Source organism: Equus asinus, chromosome 10, assembly GCF_041296235.1.
Source record: "Equus asinus isolate D_3611 breed Donkey chromosome 10, EquAss-T2T_v2, whole genome shotgun sequence".
Taxonomy (NCBI): Eukaryota; Metazoa; Chordata; class Mammalia; order Perissodactyla; family Equidae; genus Equus; species Equus asinus.
In genome coordinates this window covers 61877381-61890235 of record NC_091799.1, presented here as the reverse complement: position 1 = coordinate 61890235, position 12855 = coordinate 61877381, and the positions used below count along the sequence as shown (strand labels likewise).

At 35.2% G+C, this 12855-nt stretch overlaps 1 protein-coding gene across 2 annotated transcripts in view; it reads left to right on the top strand.

Annotated features, from left to right (window-relative positions):
• IPO11 (importin 11) overlaps nucleotides 1-12855 on the top strand; it is a 224076-nt gene that overhangs the window by 78873 nt on the left and 132348 nt on the right. For both annotated transcript variants that reach the window (XM_014848523.3, XM_014848524.3), the window contains exons 20-21: nucleotides 2481-2594; nucleotides 10091-10206. In XM_014848523.3, the coding sequence (XP_014704009.1) occupies nucleotides 2481-2594; nucleotides 10091-10206 (230 nt within the window). The remainder of the gene's footprint in view (nucleotides 1-2480; nucleotides 2595-10090; nucleotides 10207-12855) is intronic.

Here is a 12855-nt window from a genome sequence, read left to right as displayed (position 1 = left end):
TCTTGAAAAAGTAGCTGAAAACCTATAATTAAATTATTCCAGTGCAAAGATCCCATAAATATGTAGAAAAACTATGTAATCATCAGGTGTGATGTCAGGCAGACTGTCTTTGAACTTACGCATTTCTGAAGGAAAAGAAAAAAATTAAAGGGCCTTGTGAAATATTAAATATTCTGTTGGAAATGTTATCTAAGAGTTGAGATGTCATTAGGGAATTATTTTTCAAAACCCCCTGTGGATGGAGCCCTTGTTAAAACATTTGTTAGACTGTTACATATTTGATTTTCACATGTTTTCAGTAATGTGTTATGAATGAAAATGGATATCTCCCTATATATGATGAACTAACTCATAGGCCATAATGCTTATAGTACTCCCCCAAATTCTGTTTATCTGTTTTGGTTTTTTATTTTGGAGTAGAGGTGCCAAAAGAAGAGTGTGTTTGGTGTACTTTTTCATCTCAATTATGTCATGCTGATTGTTCAGTTTCTATTATAGGGTGGTTGTAATTTAGCCCGAAGTCTATAAAACATTCTTAATTCCATGTTTTTTTAATGTTATGCAAATAAGTGATGCAAATACCAAATATGCAAATACCAAAGAACCCTGTTAGAATCATTTTGAGAATTGTATATGGACCATATTTTTTCTTTCACATCTTTTTATTGAAAAATTTCAGATGTTCAGAAAGGTTTCAATAAATCACCATGTATATGTCCTTCATCTAGTTTCATCAGTTGTGAACATTTTACTACAGTTGCTCTTTTTTATATATGTGCATATACAGATTTTTTTAAAATTTAACCTTTGAATTTTAGTTACTAACATCATGACATTTCACTCTAAAATATTAGACTTCTCCATCTTCTTAATCATAACCATGGTTAGACTTGGGAACTTATGTTGATGCAGTACTATTGTCTAATATCAAGTCTGTATTCTGATTTCCTCAGTTGCCCCAATACTATACTTTTTAACCTCCCTTCTCCTACCCTAAGGGAATGTGTTTGGCTCTCATGTCTCTGCTTCTAATCCTCAACCCTTTTTTGGTCTTTTGCCAAAGTGACTCTGTGGGTGATTTTTGAAATAGTGTTTTTGAAGAGCTAATTTTAGTTTAAAACATCATATATTCTAAAGAGTAGCTAAGATTGAGATATAAGTACTTTATGACTTTCAAATGTAACTGAGTACGTTGGTTTTATTACCTACTCCATCAATGATTCATAGCATATACTTCCTTTCTGCCATTCTTTGGAAAATATTCTGTTTGTTCAAAACCAAAACTAACTTATTTTTCTTTTCAGTAGAACAGGCTGTTATATGCCATTTTTAGTTGACTGTGAGTGAGTTAGGTACTTTGAAACCTGTGTTTTTACGTATTAATTGATCTGCTGTTATTAAGATAATTGAAGTGATCTTTGAGATAGAGCCCTTAGCAAAATTAATAAGTATCTATTATAATAGTATGATTCAAAATTTGAAAATAAGGTAGTATATAATAAGTAAAGAGTCTTCTAATACTTATTCAGTTTTATCTCACTGAAATATGTGGGCAAATATTTAACTTCTTATCTTTCTACACCCCACGGACCCCCAACACCATCAAGGGGGAACAAATCCTAAAGTTTCTTTGCTACCCTTTTGTGTATAATGTATAAGCAGAATAGAGAAACTGTCACTCTTTCTGGGAGCAGTTTTTTATTTTATTCCATGGGATTGAAATAGGTAATCTTGAAGTTGTGAAGGTCTAGTATTTCTCTTTTATTACCAAGGATCCTCTCATCAGAGCCATTCCAAATGCTGTGACTGTAAGCCTAGAGCTGGAGTGCTGTCCAGCTTCAGTGTAGATTCATTGTATTTTCCAAGAAACTCACTGTCAAGCGGTGCTGTGCTTCGGGGTATATTTTTAAAACTGGTTAACTTCATCCATAGTGGGCTTAACAGTTTTATCTTTTGAAAAGGATTGTCTTCTCCTGTGTTTCCACTATATCATTACATTATCCTCTCTCAGCATAAGGGTTTGAATGTCTGCCTTTGCATCCTTTTCTTTCCAGTGCCTTGTCCTCAGGGCCTGAGATTTGGAAGATGCCATCAGATAATTGTTGAATGAATGAGTAAATGCTGACACTCTTTAAAACAGTATAATTTTCAGTTAGGTAAACTGTTTTGTTAAAAAGAACCAGAATATAACAGCATTTTCTGTTGAACTCTAAAGAAATAATTGGCCTCAATATGTTGTTTTATATTCCTAAAGTTTATTTCATGCAATAAATTTGGTACTTGTTTAAAAATATTTACTATAAAGCTCTGTGTCTCTATGTAATGTCTGATTTATCTTTACATGGATATATGCTTAGTATATTACATCTAGTAAGTTGTATTTGCTGCCTGGAACTTATTGAGTCTGTCATTGTTTCTTAAAGTAAGTAGCCTTCTTTGCTAATACAGTTCTTGTGCTTCTCCTACCTCTGTTGTCATAGATCCGACCGTATGTAGGATGTTTGGTACAGTATTTGCCTCTTCTTTGGAAGCAGAGTGAAGAACACAATATGTTGAGATGTGCTATTCTTACAACACTTATTCATCTTGTTCAGGTAAGTTACTTCTGCGCAGTTTGTTTAGTACTTTTTTTCTTAAAAATTTTTCATTGTTTTCACATGGTTTATGTTAATGATAGTGAAAAGTCTTATATTTAATGTCTCTTTCATGTGTGATCTAAACAGTTTCAAAAACACTTTTTGTATGTTTATTTTGGACATTTTTGACATCTGAAAAATAATTCTCTACTTTTTTTAAAGTTGATCTTTTTTCATTAGATATAGTGGATCCATTGATGGTAGACTCATGATTTGTGCAGTCCTTCATACCTTGCATGCAGTTTCCTTCGTATTCAGGGCTTTTCTGCATAAACTTACTCTCCATTTTCATTTCTTTTTCTTGTTTTAAAATAAAAATTTTCCCTTCTGTAAATTATGATGGCAGGAAAATGGGTGAGTTGCTTTTGAGGGTAGGAGTAAATTTGATTGTAGACATCTTGATCTTGAGGTATTGGGATGTGCAGCAGGTAGACAGGAACTGAAAACTTGAGAGAGAGAGTGGGCCTGTAGCTCTCATTTGAACTGTTACAGTGAACTAGAGTCTGACGGGGAGAGTGTGGAGAGGGCAGAGCCTAATGCCAAGACTTAGAGTGTCGGGGTGCAGGAATGCTCAAGTGACTTTTACTGCCCTCACCCCAAAGTTTGGTAGATTTTCCAATGAGGAGATCTCTCTCTAAATTAAGAATTATTGCTCTAAAATGTTCTAATAAGTTTTAAAAGAAAACACGCCTTTCTAATATTAGTTTTAAAAAAACCTTTCTCTGTCACCCTGGTACTTTTTTGGTGCATAAACTCATTCTTTCAGTAAATATTTAAGGATGAATTTTGTAGTTAGAAATTTCTGTCTGAGGCAGTTTTAGATAAATGAATAGTGATATAAAACTTTTTTAAAAAGCACTTTCTTTTTATTTTTAATGAGTGTCTGACTTAGAAGCTCCTCCTGTTTACCCTTCAGTTCTTGTGGTTCTCCTGAAAGATTATATCCCTTTTATAGATGAGGATACAAAGGCTAAGAGAAAGTTAGTGACTGGCCTGAGATTGCTCTTTAAGGAACAGAACAGAGTGCTCCCCACACCTTTTCCATCACATCTCTGCCAAAATGCGTTTTTAGACTCAATTTGAGAGTTTTATGAGGGAGGTGTGAAAAAACCCAGCTTCTGTGTCTCTCCAGATAGTTTCACCTCAGGAAATCGTAAGAAGCCAGAGAGTAACCTACACGGAATGTTTGGAGTGTCTAGGGCCTTTTCCCTTAATCCTGATGCTTACGTGCCCTGTGTGTGTGGGGGCCAAGGGTGCAAGATTCCAGCCAAGTAATATCTACCCTTTTTGGAGAATGCATATATTGTTTAATATTAAAATTGAGACTGTAGCTTAAATTAAGTTTTTCAGCCATTTGAGAAGATTGTACTAAGGGTTATTGCTAAGTTTCCTTTCATGCAAAACACTGCCATCTTTTGACTTTTAAAATTTCACAGGCAGATATTAGTGTAAGTATTTGTATGTTTTTGTTTTTGTTTTCATTTTTTAAATTCTGGGAACCTAGGCTAGTAGTCTGACTGGGGAGGGTGATAATGCCTGAAAATAAACCTTTTAATCTGCAGTAGATGATCTCAGTGGAAGTAGGCATTTATTCGTACAGTAAACATTTTTGAACACCTGCAATATGCAATACATGGTACTAGGCACTGGGATACAGAAATGAATAGGGCAAGCTCTTTGTGATTGTGGCTGTCTAGGGGAAGACTAAACAGTTATGTGTTCTTTTAGTAATAAGAACATGGTGCTATGGGGGCCCGTGGTGGTTTACCTATCTCAGACTTGAGGGTGAGGTGGGATGTCAGGGAAGGCTTCCTGACAGAGGTAGTACCTAAATAGAGTTGCTGTTAAACGGTGCTAAACGAGAGGTGTTAATGAGATGGTTCAGGGATGAGAGTGGTAAGGATATTTTAAACAAATGGGCCAGCATGTGTAAAGCCCCCCTAGGCATGAGAGAATGTGGTAGTTTTTGTTTCTTTTTTTAGGTACATATTGATCAGTTCTACATATAGATAGGTTAAGGAGTCAGTTCTTGAAGACTTTTTATGAAAAGTAGCAGTATCTCCATTTCCAATTTGGTGGGCGAATCCACTTTCAACACTTACAACTGGTCTCTTAGGCTTTTTATCTCTTTAGCTCTAAGTAACATACTTATATTGTTCATTCTTGATTTAAGCATTATAGACATTATCTCTTGACTTCCTTGTATGGAAGATGAAGATTTAATTCTTTCATTCCCCTTTATGTGACTCCTATCCCCCATCCTCCAAATATAGTTATGTTGTAATTTAATTTAGGTCGCTATTTAGTGTTTTTATTTGTGTGATTATATAAAGGCTATTAAATGCATGTATATCATTATGTTATGATTAATTTTCTTTTTCGTGCAACTGTTCCTCTAATCTACACTCATGTATTAATAATTTTGTTTTTTTAGCTTGTAAATTTTACTGTGTAACAAATTATGTTAAACTTAGTGGCTTAAAATAACATCCATTTGTTAACTCCTGATTCTGTAAGTCACATGTTCAGCACCCCATGCCTGTACTCTTTGATCAGGATCTGACAGGCTGAAACTGAGGTGTGTTCCAGGCTAAGGTCTCCCCTGGAGGCTTTGGGGAAGAATCTCTTTCCACAGTCACTCAGCTTGTTGGCAGAATTCAATTCCTTGATATGTAGGACTGAGGTCCCAGTTTACTTTCTGACTGTCAGCTGGGGCAGCTCTCAGTCCCTAGAGTCTGGCCACCTTCTTTAATACGTGATGCCCACCATCTTCAGTATCAGCATCGGAGAGATTCTTGTATGTCAAATACCCTGAGGTTTTGAATCTCTGACTCTCCCTTATGCAACTAACCAGAGAAAACTCTCTTGTTTTAATTTTAATTTTTTTTTGAGGAAGATTAGCCCTGAGCTAACATCTGCAGTCAAACCTCCTCTTTTTGCTGAGGAAGATTGGCCCTGAGCTAACATCTTGCCCTTCTTCCTCTATTTTATATGTGGGATGCCTGCCACAACATGGTTGATAAGTGGTGTGTAGGTCTGTGCCTGGGATCCGAACTGGTGAACCTCAGGCTGCTGAAGTACAGCGGGTGAACTTAACTGCTATGCCACCAGGCCAGCCCCTAGAGAAAACTCTCTTTTGAAGAGCTCATGTGATTAGGTCAGGCCTAACTGGATAATTTCCTATCTTAAGGTCACTTGATTTAGGACCTTAATCATATCTGTAAAATTTCTTCACAGTCATATCTAGATTAGCATTTGGTTGAATAACTAGGGAGTGTTGTGTGTACATTGGGGTCAGGAACCATAGGTGGTCATCTTAGAATTCTGCTCACTACATTTAATTCTCTGTGTAATTGAACCTATACTCTTCACCTGTTGTCTAAACGTTTCTTTAGTTTCTTTAGACGCTTCAGGTATTTTGTTCCCTTTGTCATCTTGAAATATGGAAGATTCCTGTGTGCTTTAGTCTGGACTGATTTTACTCTGTGCCCGTGTGCAGTTGTTATAACTGGATCTCCTTTCACTGTCATCAAAAGGATTCTTGTCTCTCCTTTCTGTGGGATGCCTGTTTTCTATACTGGTCTTCCTTGTTTTACCTCCTCTTTCTGATGCAGAATTTTGCAGGATGCTAGTGGCATCTGCAGAAGATACATGGGAGGTAAATTTTTTTGAGATTTTGTATGTGTGAAAATGTCTTTATTTTGTTTTCACAATGCTTAGTAGTTGACTGGGTATAAAATTCTAGATTTTCCCTAAAAATTTGAGAGACTATTTTGTTGTCTTTTAGCTTTCCAGAGTTGCTCTTAGGAACCCTGAACCATTTTAATTCCTGATTCTTAAATGCATCATCCCTCCTTTCCCATTTTGGCACCTTGTACCTTCTTCTCTGTTTTCAATTTTATGATGATGTGGGTGTATTTTCATCCCATTGTTCTGGACGCTTGGTGGATATTTCAACTTGGAAACTCATGTTCTTGGGTTCTAATAACTTTATTGTATTTCATTGATTATTTCCTTCCCTTCATGTTTTTCTTTTGTTTCTGAATTTCTTATTACTTAGATGATGAATGAACCAGTCCTCTACTTTTCTTACTGTTCTTTTCTGCTTTTTTTTCTCTCAGTCCTTTTGCTTGACTTTTCTGGGGAATTTCCTCAGCTTTATCTTTCAACCTTTCTAATAAGTTTTTCCTTCCTGCTATAATGTCTGTGAATTCTTTTTTGTTTTGCTGAATAATCATTTTACAGCATTTCATTTTTATTTCATGAATGCAATGTTTTCTTTTGGTCTACCAAGGATATTAATGATATATTTTTTCCAAACTTTCATTTTGCATGGTTTCTATTTCTTTCAAGGTGCTGTTCTCTATTTGTTTGTTTTGTTCTCTATTTTTCATATTAGATATTTTAATCTTATCTGTGATCCTTGTTTGCCGGTTTTTTTTTTTTTTTTGGTTAAAAATCTGAAGTGTACACAAAAGAAGGAAAAATACTATAATGTCTTATAGTCTCCTGCCTGTTACATGTTACATCTCCCTGTTTTGTATGGTATCCCTGCTCTTGATTACCTGATGTCTCCCTGTCTTGAGACCATTGGTTTTACCTTACCAGAAAATATGCTGGTTCAGGGGAGGGCCACTGGTTTGACAGTTTGTGCACATTGATGAAATCTTGGCGTCAAGCTGCTTTTTAAACACGTTCTAGGGGTCATCTTATTTTTAATACCTCCTCGTCAACTTCCCCCTTCCCAAAGACCTGGTGCTGTCAGTTCTGGAGTTTTTTGGCGTTTCTGTAGTGTCAATGTAGTTGCTTCTTTCTCTTTTTTTCACTGCTGGCTTTGAGCTTCGGTTTTCTGAGTCTGCTGTCAGTTACCACGTGTCTTTTTTTCTACCTTCCGAAAATGAGTTGCTTTTATCTCTTATGCTATTTTTGTACTTATGGCTTAGGTCTTTAAAAACAAATCCTCCTGTATCCTTCTAGTGGATCTTGGGAGAGAACAGTAGTAAATACACGTGTTAAATCTGCAAGCTTTCTCCAGATATTAACACAGTGATTTCTAATACTGAGTTGTTTGGTATGGCTGGAACATAGAATATGGAACTTGGCTGTGGGGGCCTGGTCAGGAAGGTGTAAAGAACATCTCTTGAACTTCACAGGAAGGGGTGTTAACATTTTTATTTTAGGAAGATAACCAGGGTACCAGTAGGACATTGATTTGGAATGGGATAAAACTAAGATCAGGGAAAGTAGTTGGGAGGCTCTTCTGTTAACTATGAGAGAGGTGATTACCCGAATTAAAGCCCTGGAAAGAAGGGGAAAGGTTTGAAAAATATTGGAGAGAATTAAGGATCGTTCAGATGTGAGGTGAGGAGGAAGAGGGGCCAGGAGGTGATTGCAGTATAATTTGTCACTAGTTAGATAGTGGTTCATGTTCCTTGAGTTAGGAAATCAGGAAGGGGAACTGTTTTTTAGGAAGACAATGAGTTGGTTCAGTGGTTTGAGCTGTCTTCTGGGTGATGATGTCCTATAGTCATTTGGAGTGTCAGGAGTTCAGAGATTTGGATTCGAGATAATAGAGTTGGACATTATCAGCATGTGCGTGGGGCATGAGAAGAGAGCCAAAGACAGTACCCTGAGAAATGCCAATTTTTAGAGGGTGTTGTTCTGTTTTTCCCCTTAAGTTAAAAAAAAATTATATATTCACAGGCAGTTGCAAAGATAGTACAGAGATATTCCTTTGTACACTTCACCTCATTTCCCCTTATGTCTTATGCATTTGTAGTACAACATGACTTTTCCCTTTTAACCATTTCTGATAATTTTATTAATAACTGATGAATTTGTTTTTGAGCTTTCATAGTATTGTAGACAGTGTCTTGTAGTTGTAACTATGGACTGAAAAAAGCTGCATATCTGTAATTGGACACACTCTTCAGGCCACTAGTTTACAAAGGTGAATCTCTTTAGGCTTTGAGAGTCTTGTATGTTTAGCACTTGCTTACTTTGGTTTTGCTAATGCCAGCATATTGTGCTCAGTGGGATGTGCATTAAGTAAGTAGGTAGATTCTAATTTTCCCAGGAAATTTTAAGTCTACTTGATAATCAAAATGAACTTGACTAGTTTTTCTTAATGTTCTTTCTTTTTTGTTCTGTTAAAGATTGAGTTATGGAGAGTGAAATTTAACTGAATTTTAAGGCCAATATACTACTTTATTAAGTGTGACATTTTTATAATTCTCTTCCTTTGGAAAAATCTTTAATAAGGTCTTTCAACTGATTTTTAGTTATAGATAGGGTCAAACTTATACTTAACATATTTAAGGATAAGCTTTATTTGTTTCTACTGAAGTTATCTGTGCCCCACTGATAAAAATAGAATTTTGTACATGTATGTCATCAAAAGGGGAATAAATATATATTTTGTTACATTGTAATCTGCTATAAACTATATTGACATTTGAATTATTTCCTGAGTCAGGAGGCATTTGATGGTTTATTTGGTTTCCTTCTGTGTCTAACAGATTATAGAGATTACTATGGATTCGAAATTGACTTGTTATTTTTTTTGTTTTCTTTCAAAGTGCTTAGATTTAGTGTGATACACTAAGACAAGCTCTATAAGACAATGATTAGGCAAACTAGAATCCTAGATATGACCCCCTCTTCTTCCTCCATCTTTGTGTTCTTGGCTCAATAAAATATTAGCAAATATTCACTGAAGAAATAACATGTGTACATATTCTTTAAAAAGCTTACAAAAAAGCAAAAAACCCAAAATTCTCCCTTTACCCCCTTCCAAGATCCTTTTCCCCTTCCTGTATTTAACTAGGGTTAATAATTTCTCCTATTTGCTCCCAAGAAACATTTTTATGCATATATCTGCATATACATATGTAGCTATTTAAAAAAATTCTTTGGCATATGGACTTGTTATACACACTTCTGCACTTTTTTAATCCAATTTGTATTTGTTTTTGAGATTGTTTTTGTTCCACGCCTAATCCTTTTTCATGGCTAGTCAGCATCATAAAATATGAATGTACCACAATTTAATTATCTTATTGATAAATACTTAGGTTACGTTCATTTTAGATTATTTAAGTGAGGTCATTTACAGAATTTAATATATCAGTGTTAACACCTCTTCAGTAGTCAGAGAGGGGAAAATATATTTTTATATGTGGAATCTCTGAAAATGAACCAATGTGTATACCCTTGGTGTATATAGTTTTGCTACCGTTAGGCAATTGAATAATATTTTTTTGCTACTTGCTTTCCAATTGTAAACAGAACTAACTTTATTTTAGTAGTGCTTTTAATTAGGACCATTCTTTAAAAATCTGATTGATTTATTTTTTATAAGTTGGTTTTAGGGCTTTTTTATATGGTAGGTGATTTTTTGGTGGGGGTGGGACCTTAGAGTGTCTTATGTTAAGTTTTATTTATACTTCCTATAGGGATTAGGAGCAGACAGCAAGAACCTGTACCCTTTCCTGCTCCCAGTTATTCAACTGAGTACAGATGTTTCCCAGCCTCCACATGTTTATCTTCTGGAAGATGGTTTAGAATTATGGTAAGAGGAAAAACTTGATACCATGGGTCTTATTTTTCTCCTGGTCTTCCCTACTCTCATGCCAATAAAGCAAAGATCATGTAACAAGGCTTAAAAATGTAGCATTTAAAAAAAAAAAAAAAAAAAAAACAGCTTTCCTGAGCTGGATAACTCCATCTTTTCTTGGCAGCTATCACTCAGTGTAGGCTTAGAATAATCAAAGTTAAAGGGGATGTTTCAGTAAGCACTCAGCTGCATTTCATCTTTTGGAATTTGGAATGTAAAATGGAGATCTTGATAAATTTTCAAGACTAAAAATTGACTTAAAACTTCCAGTGTGTTAAATGAGACATTTTGGGGGATGTTGAGGAATTATTTTTCAACTGCTGACTGCCTTACCCAGTAAGTACTGAGATACTATACTTCAGCCCCAAATTTTAGTGCTATTAGTCTTGACTTATTATTTTATTGAGGGAGTAGTATGTAGTGTTAAGAAGTGAAAAAAAAACCCCTGTTTCTGTGGCAGCTCCGTGCCACAAACTGTGTAAGGAGCTGTGCTAGAAAAATTTTTTTGCTTTCTTAAGCTTATCTTACTGATGGCAGCAGTTTTCTGTAGGGCCAGTCTTTATGTAAGATGTAGTTTATAATGCAGGGAAGATTTAAAAATTCTGATACATAAACTGACTTGGAATTAAAAAAGCAAATCACAGAAATTAACCATAGAAATGACGTTTGTGGTGTCCATCTGTCCGTTCATCCTTCCTTCCTTTAGTTTATTTAGATGTCTAGGAATGAACAGTTTTTTGATTCTTAGAAATTGTCTTTGGTGCAAATTATAAATTAATGATCTATATCAGAATACTAGATGGACGATTTGAAAACATAGCTACGTAGATATTAATTTGCAATTTGTGTTTCTTATATTCTAAGTTATATTGTTTGGACTTAAATGACTTCTAGACAGTTTGATTGTAAATTAGCATGCGTTGGAAACTTTTATGATCATATATTTTAATTTGTACTGCATGGATTACTCTAGATCATAGGTTGGTAAACTTTTTCTGTAAAGGAGCAGACAGAAAATATTTTAGGCTTCCCAGGCTAGGCATTTTCTGTTGTAACTGTTCAACTCTGCTGTTTTAGTGCCAAAGCAGTCATAGACAGAATGTAAACAAATGGACATGTGTTCAAATAAAACATCACTTACAAAAATAGGATGTAGTTTGGACTGGCCCATGAGCTGTAGTTTGCCAACCCCAACTCAAGATTAGAAAAAAGAACATTAGTCTCTGGCGGATAAATACTTTCCTGTAAATATGTAGATACTATATGATGTTGATTATTAGGAAAATTAAAAACATTAGCTGTAATTGAGACAGACTCAGATACTTCTCGATATTACAGACTTAACATATTAATGTGTTTACTAAAGGTGTATAAATTTTTTAAGGATTACATGAACAGATAATAGTAAAAGTACATTGCTCTGTTAATGGTAATTTCTTTTTTCCTAGCCTTTAGTTATATGTAAACAAAATTAAATCATTACAATTCATTTTTAAAATTTATTAATAGACAAGATTCTTTAAAGAATCAAGATACACGTTTCTTCATATATTTTTCTTAGTGGGTTAGAACTCATATTTGGAATCAGATATAGGTGCCAATCCCATAATACCACTGCAGTAGTTTTGTCATCATCTTCTGTGAGCCTCAGTTTCCTTATCTGTAAAATGAGGAAAAATAATTCTTACTTCACATGATTGTTGTGAGGATGAGATAATGTTTGTAAAGTGGTTAGCACTTTGTCTGTATATGACATTTAAAGTGTGAGAATCAGTGAGATTGCTTAGGAGGAGAAGGGCAGATAGAGAACATTGTGCTTAGGGCAGAGTCCTGAAGAACTTAGAACATTTTGAGGTCACATGTGGAGCCATCAAAGATGACAGAGAAGAGCTGTCTACTGATAGGGGAGGAAAACCAAGCCAGGAGAGGAGAGTATTTCCTAAAAGAGGAGTGGTCAGCTAGGTCAAGTGTTCCTGATGCTCCTAGTGACAGTGGTACAGAGAAGTGAATTTGGCCAGTGGAGATGATAGGAGGGGTTTCAGTGGAGTAGTAAGAACACAAATTAGAATTGGAGTAGATTGAAGCATGAATCAAAAGTTAAGTGAGTACCAACTGTGAGCATTGACAACTTGTTTGAGAGCTTTTACTATGAAGAGAAGTGTAGAACTTGGGCAGCAGTTGGCTGGTGTGGGCAATGCAAGGTCCAGAGGGATGGATGAAGCTCAAGAGAGTGAGATAATTGAAGGATGTAAGAAGGGATGAGATTCAGTGCAAGTGGAGGGGTTGATTTTTGTTTACAAACAGCAGATACTTCATTTCAACTGGATACTCAAAGAACCAACCTTTGGCTTTGATTCTCTTTGTTGCGTGTTTGTTTCCTATTTAGTAATTTCTACTCTTATATTTATCTCCTCTTTCTACTTGCGTTAGGTTTGTTTTTCTGTGTTAGTTAACCTACATTCTAAGATTTAGCTCAGTAATATTTATTCTTTCTTCTTTCCTAATATAATCATATAATACTGTAAAATATTTTTAACCAGAATTTGAACAAAAGACCTTGCATGAATAGTTTTTTTTAAGCAACTAGAATGGGGTAATGGATAC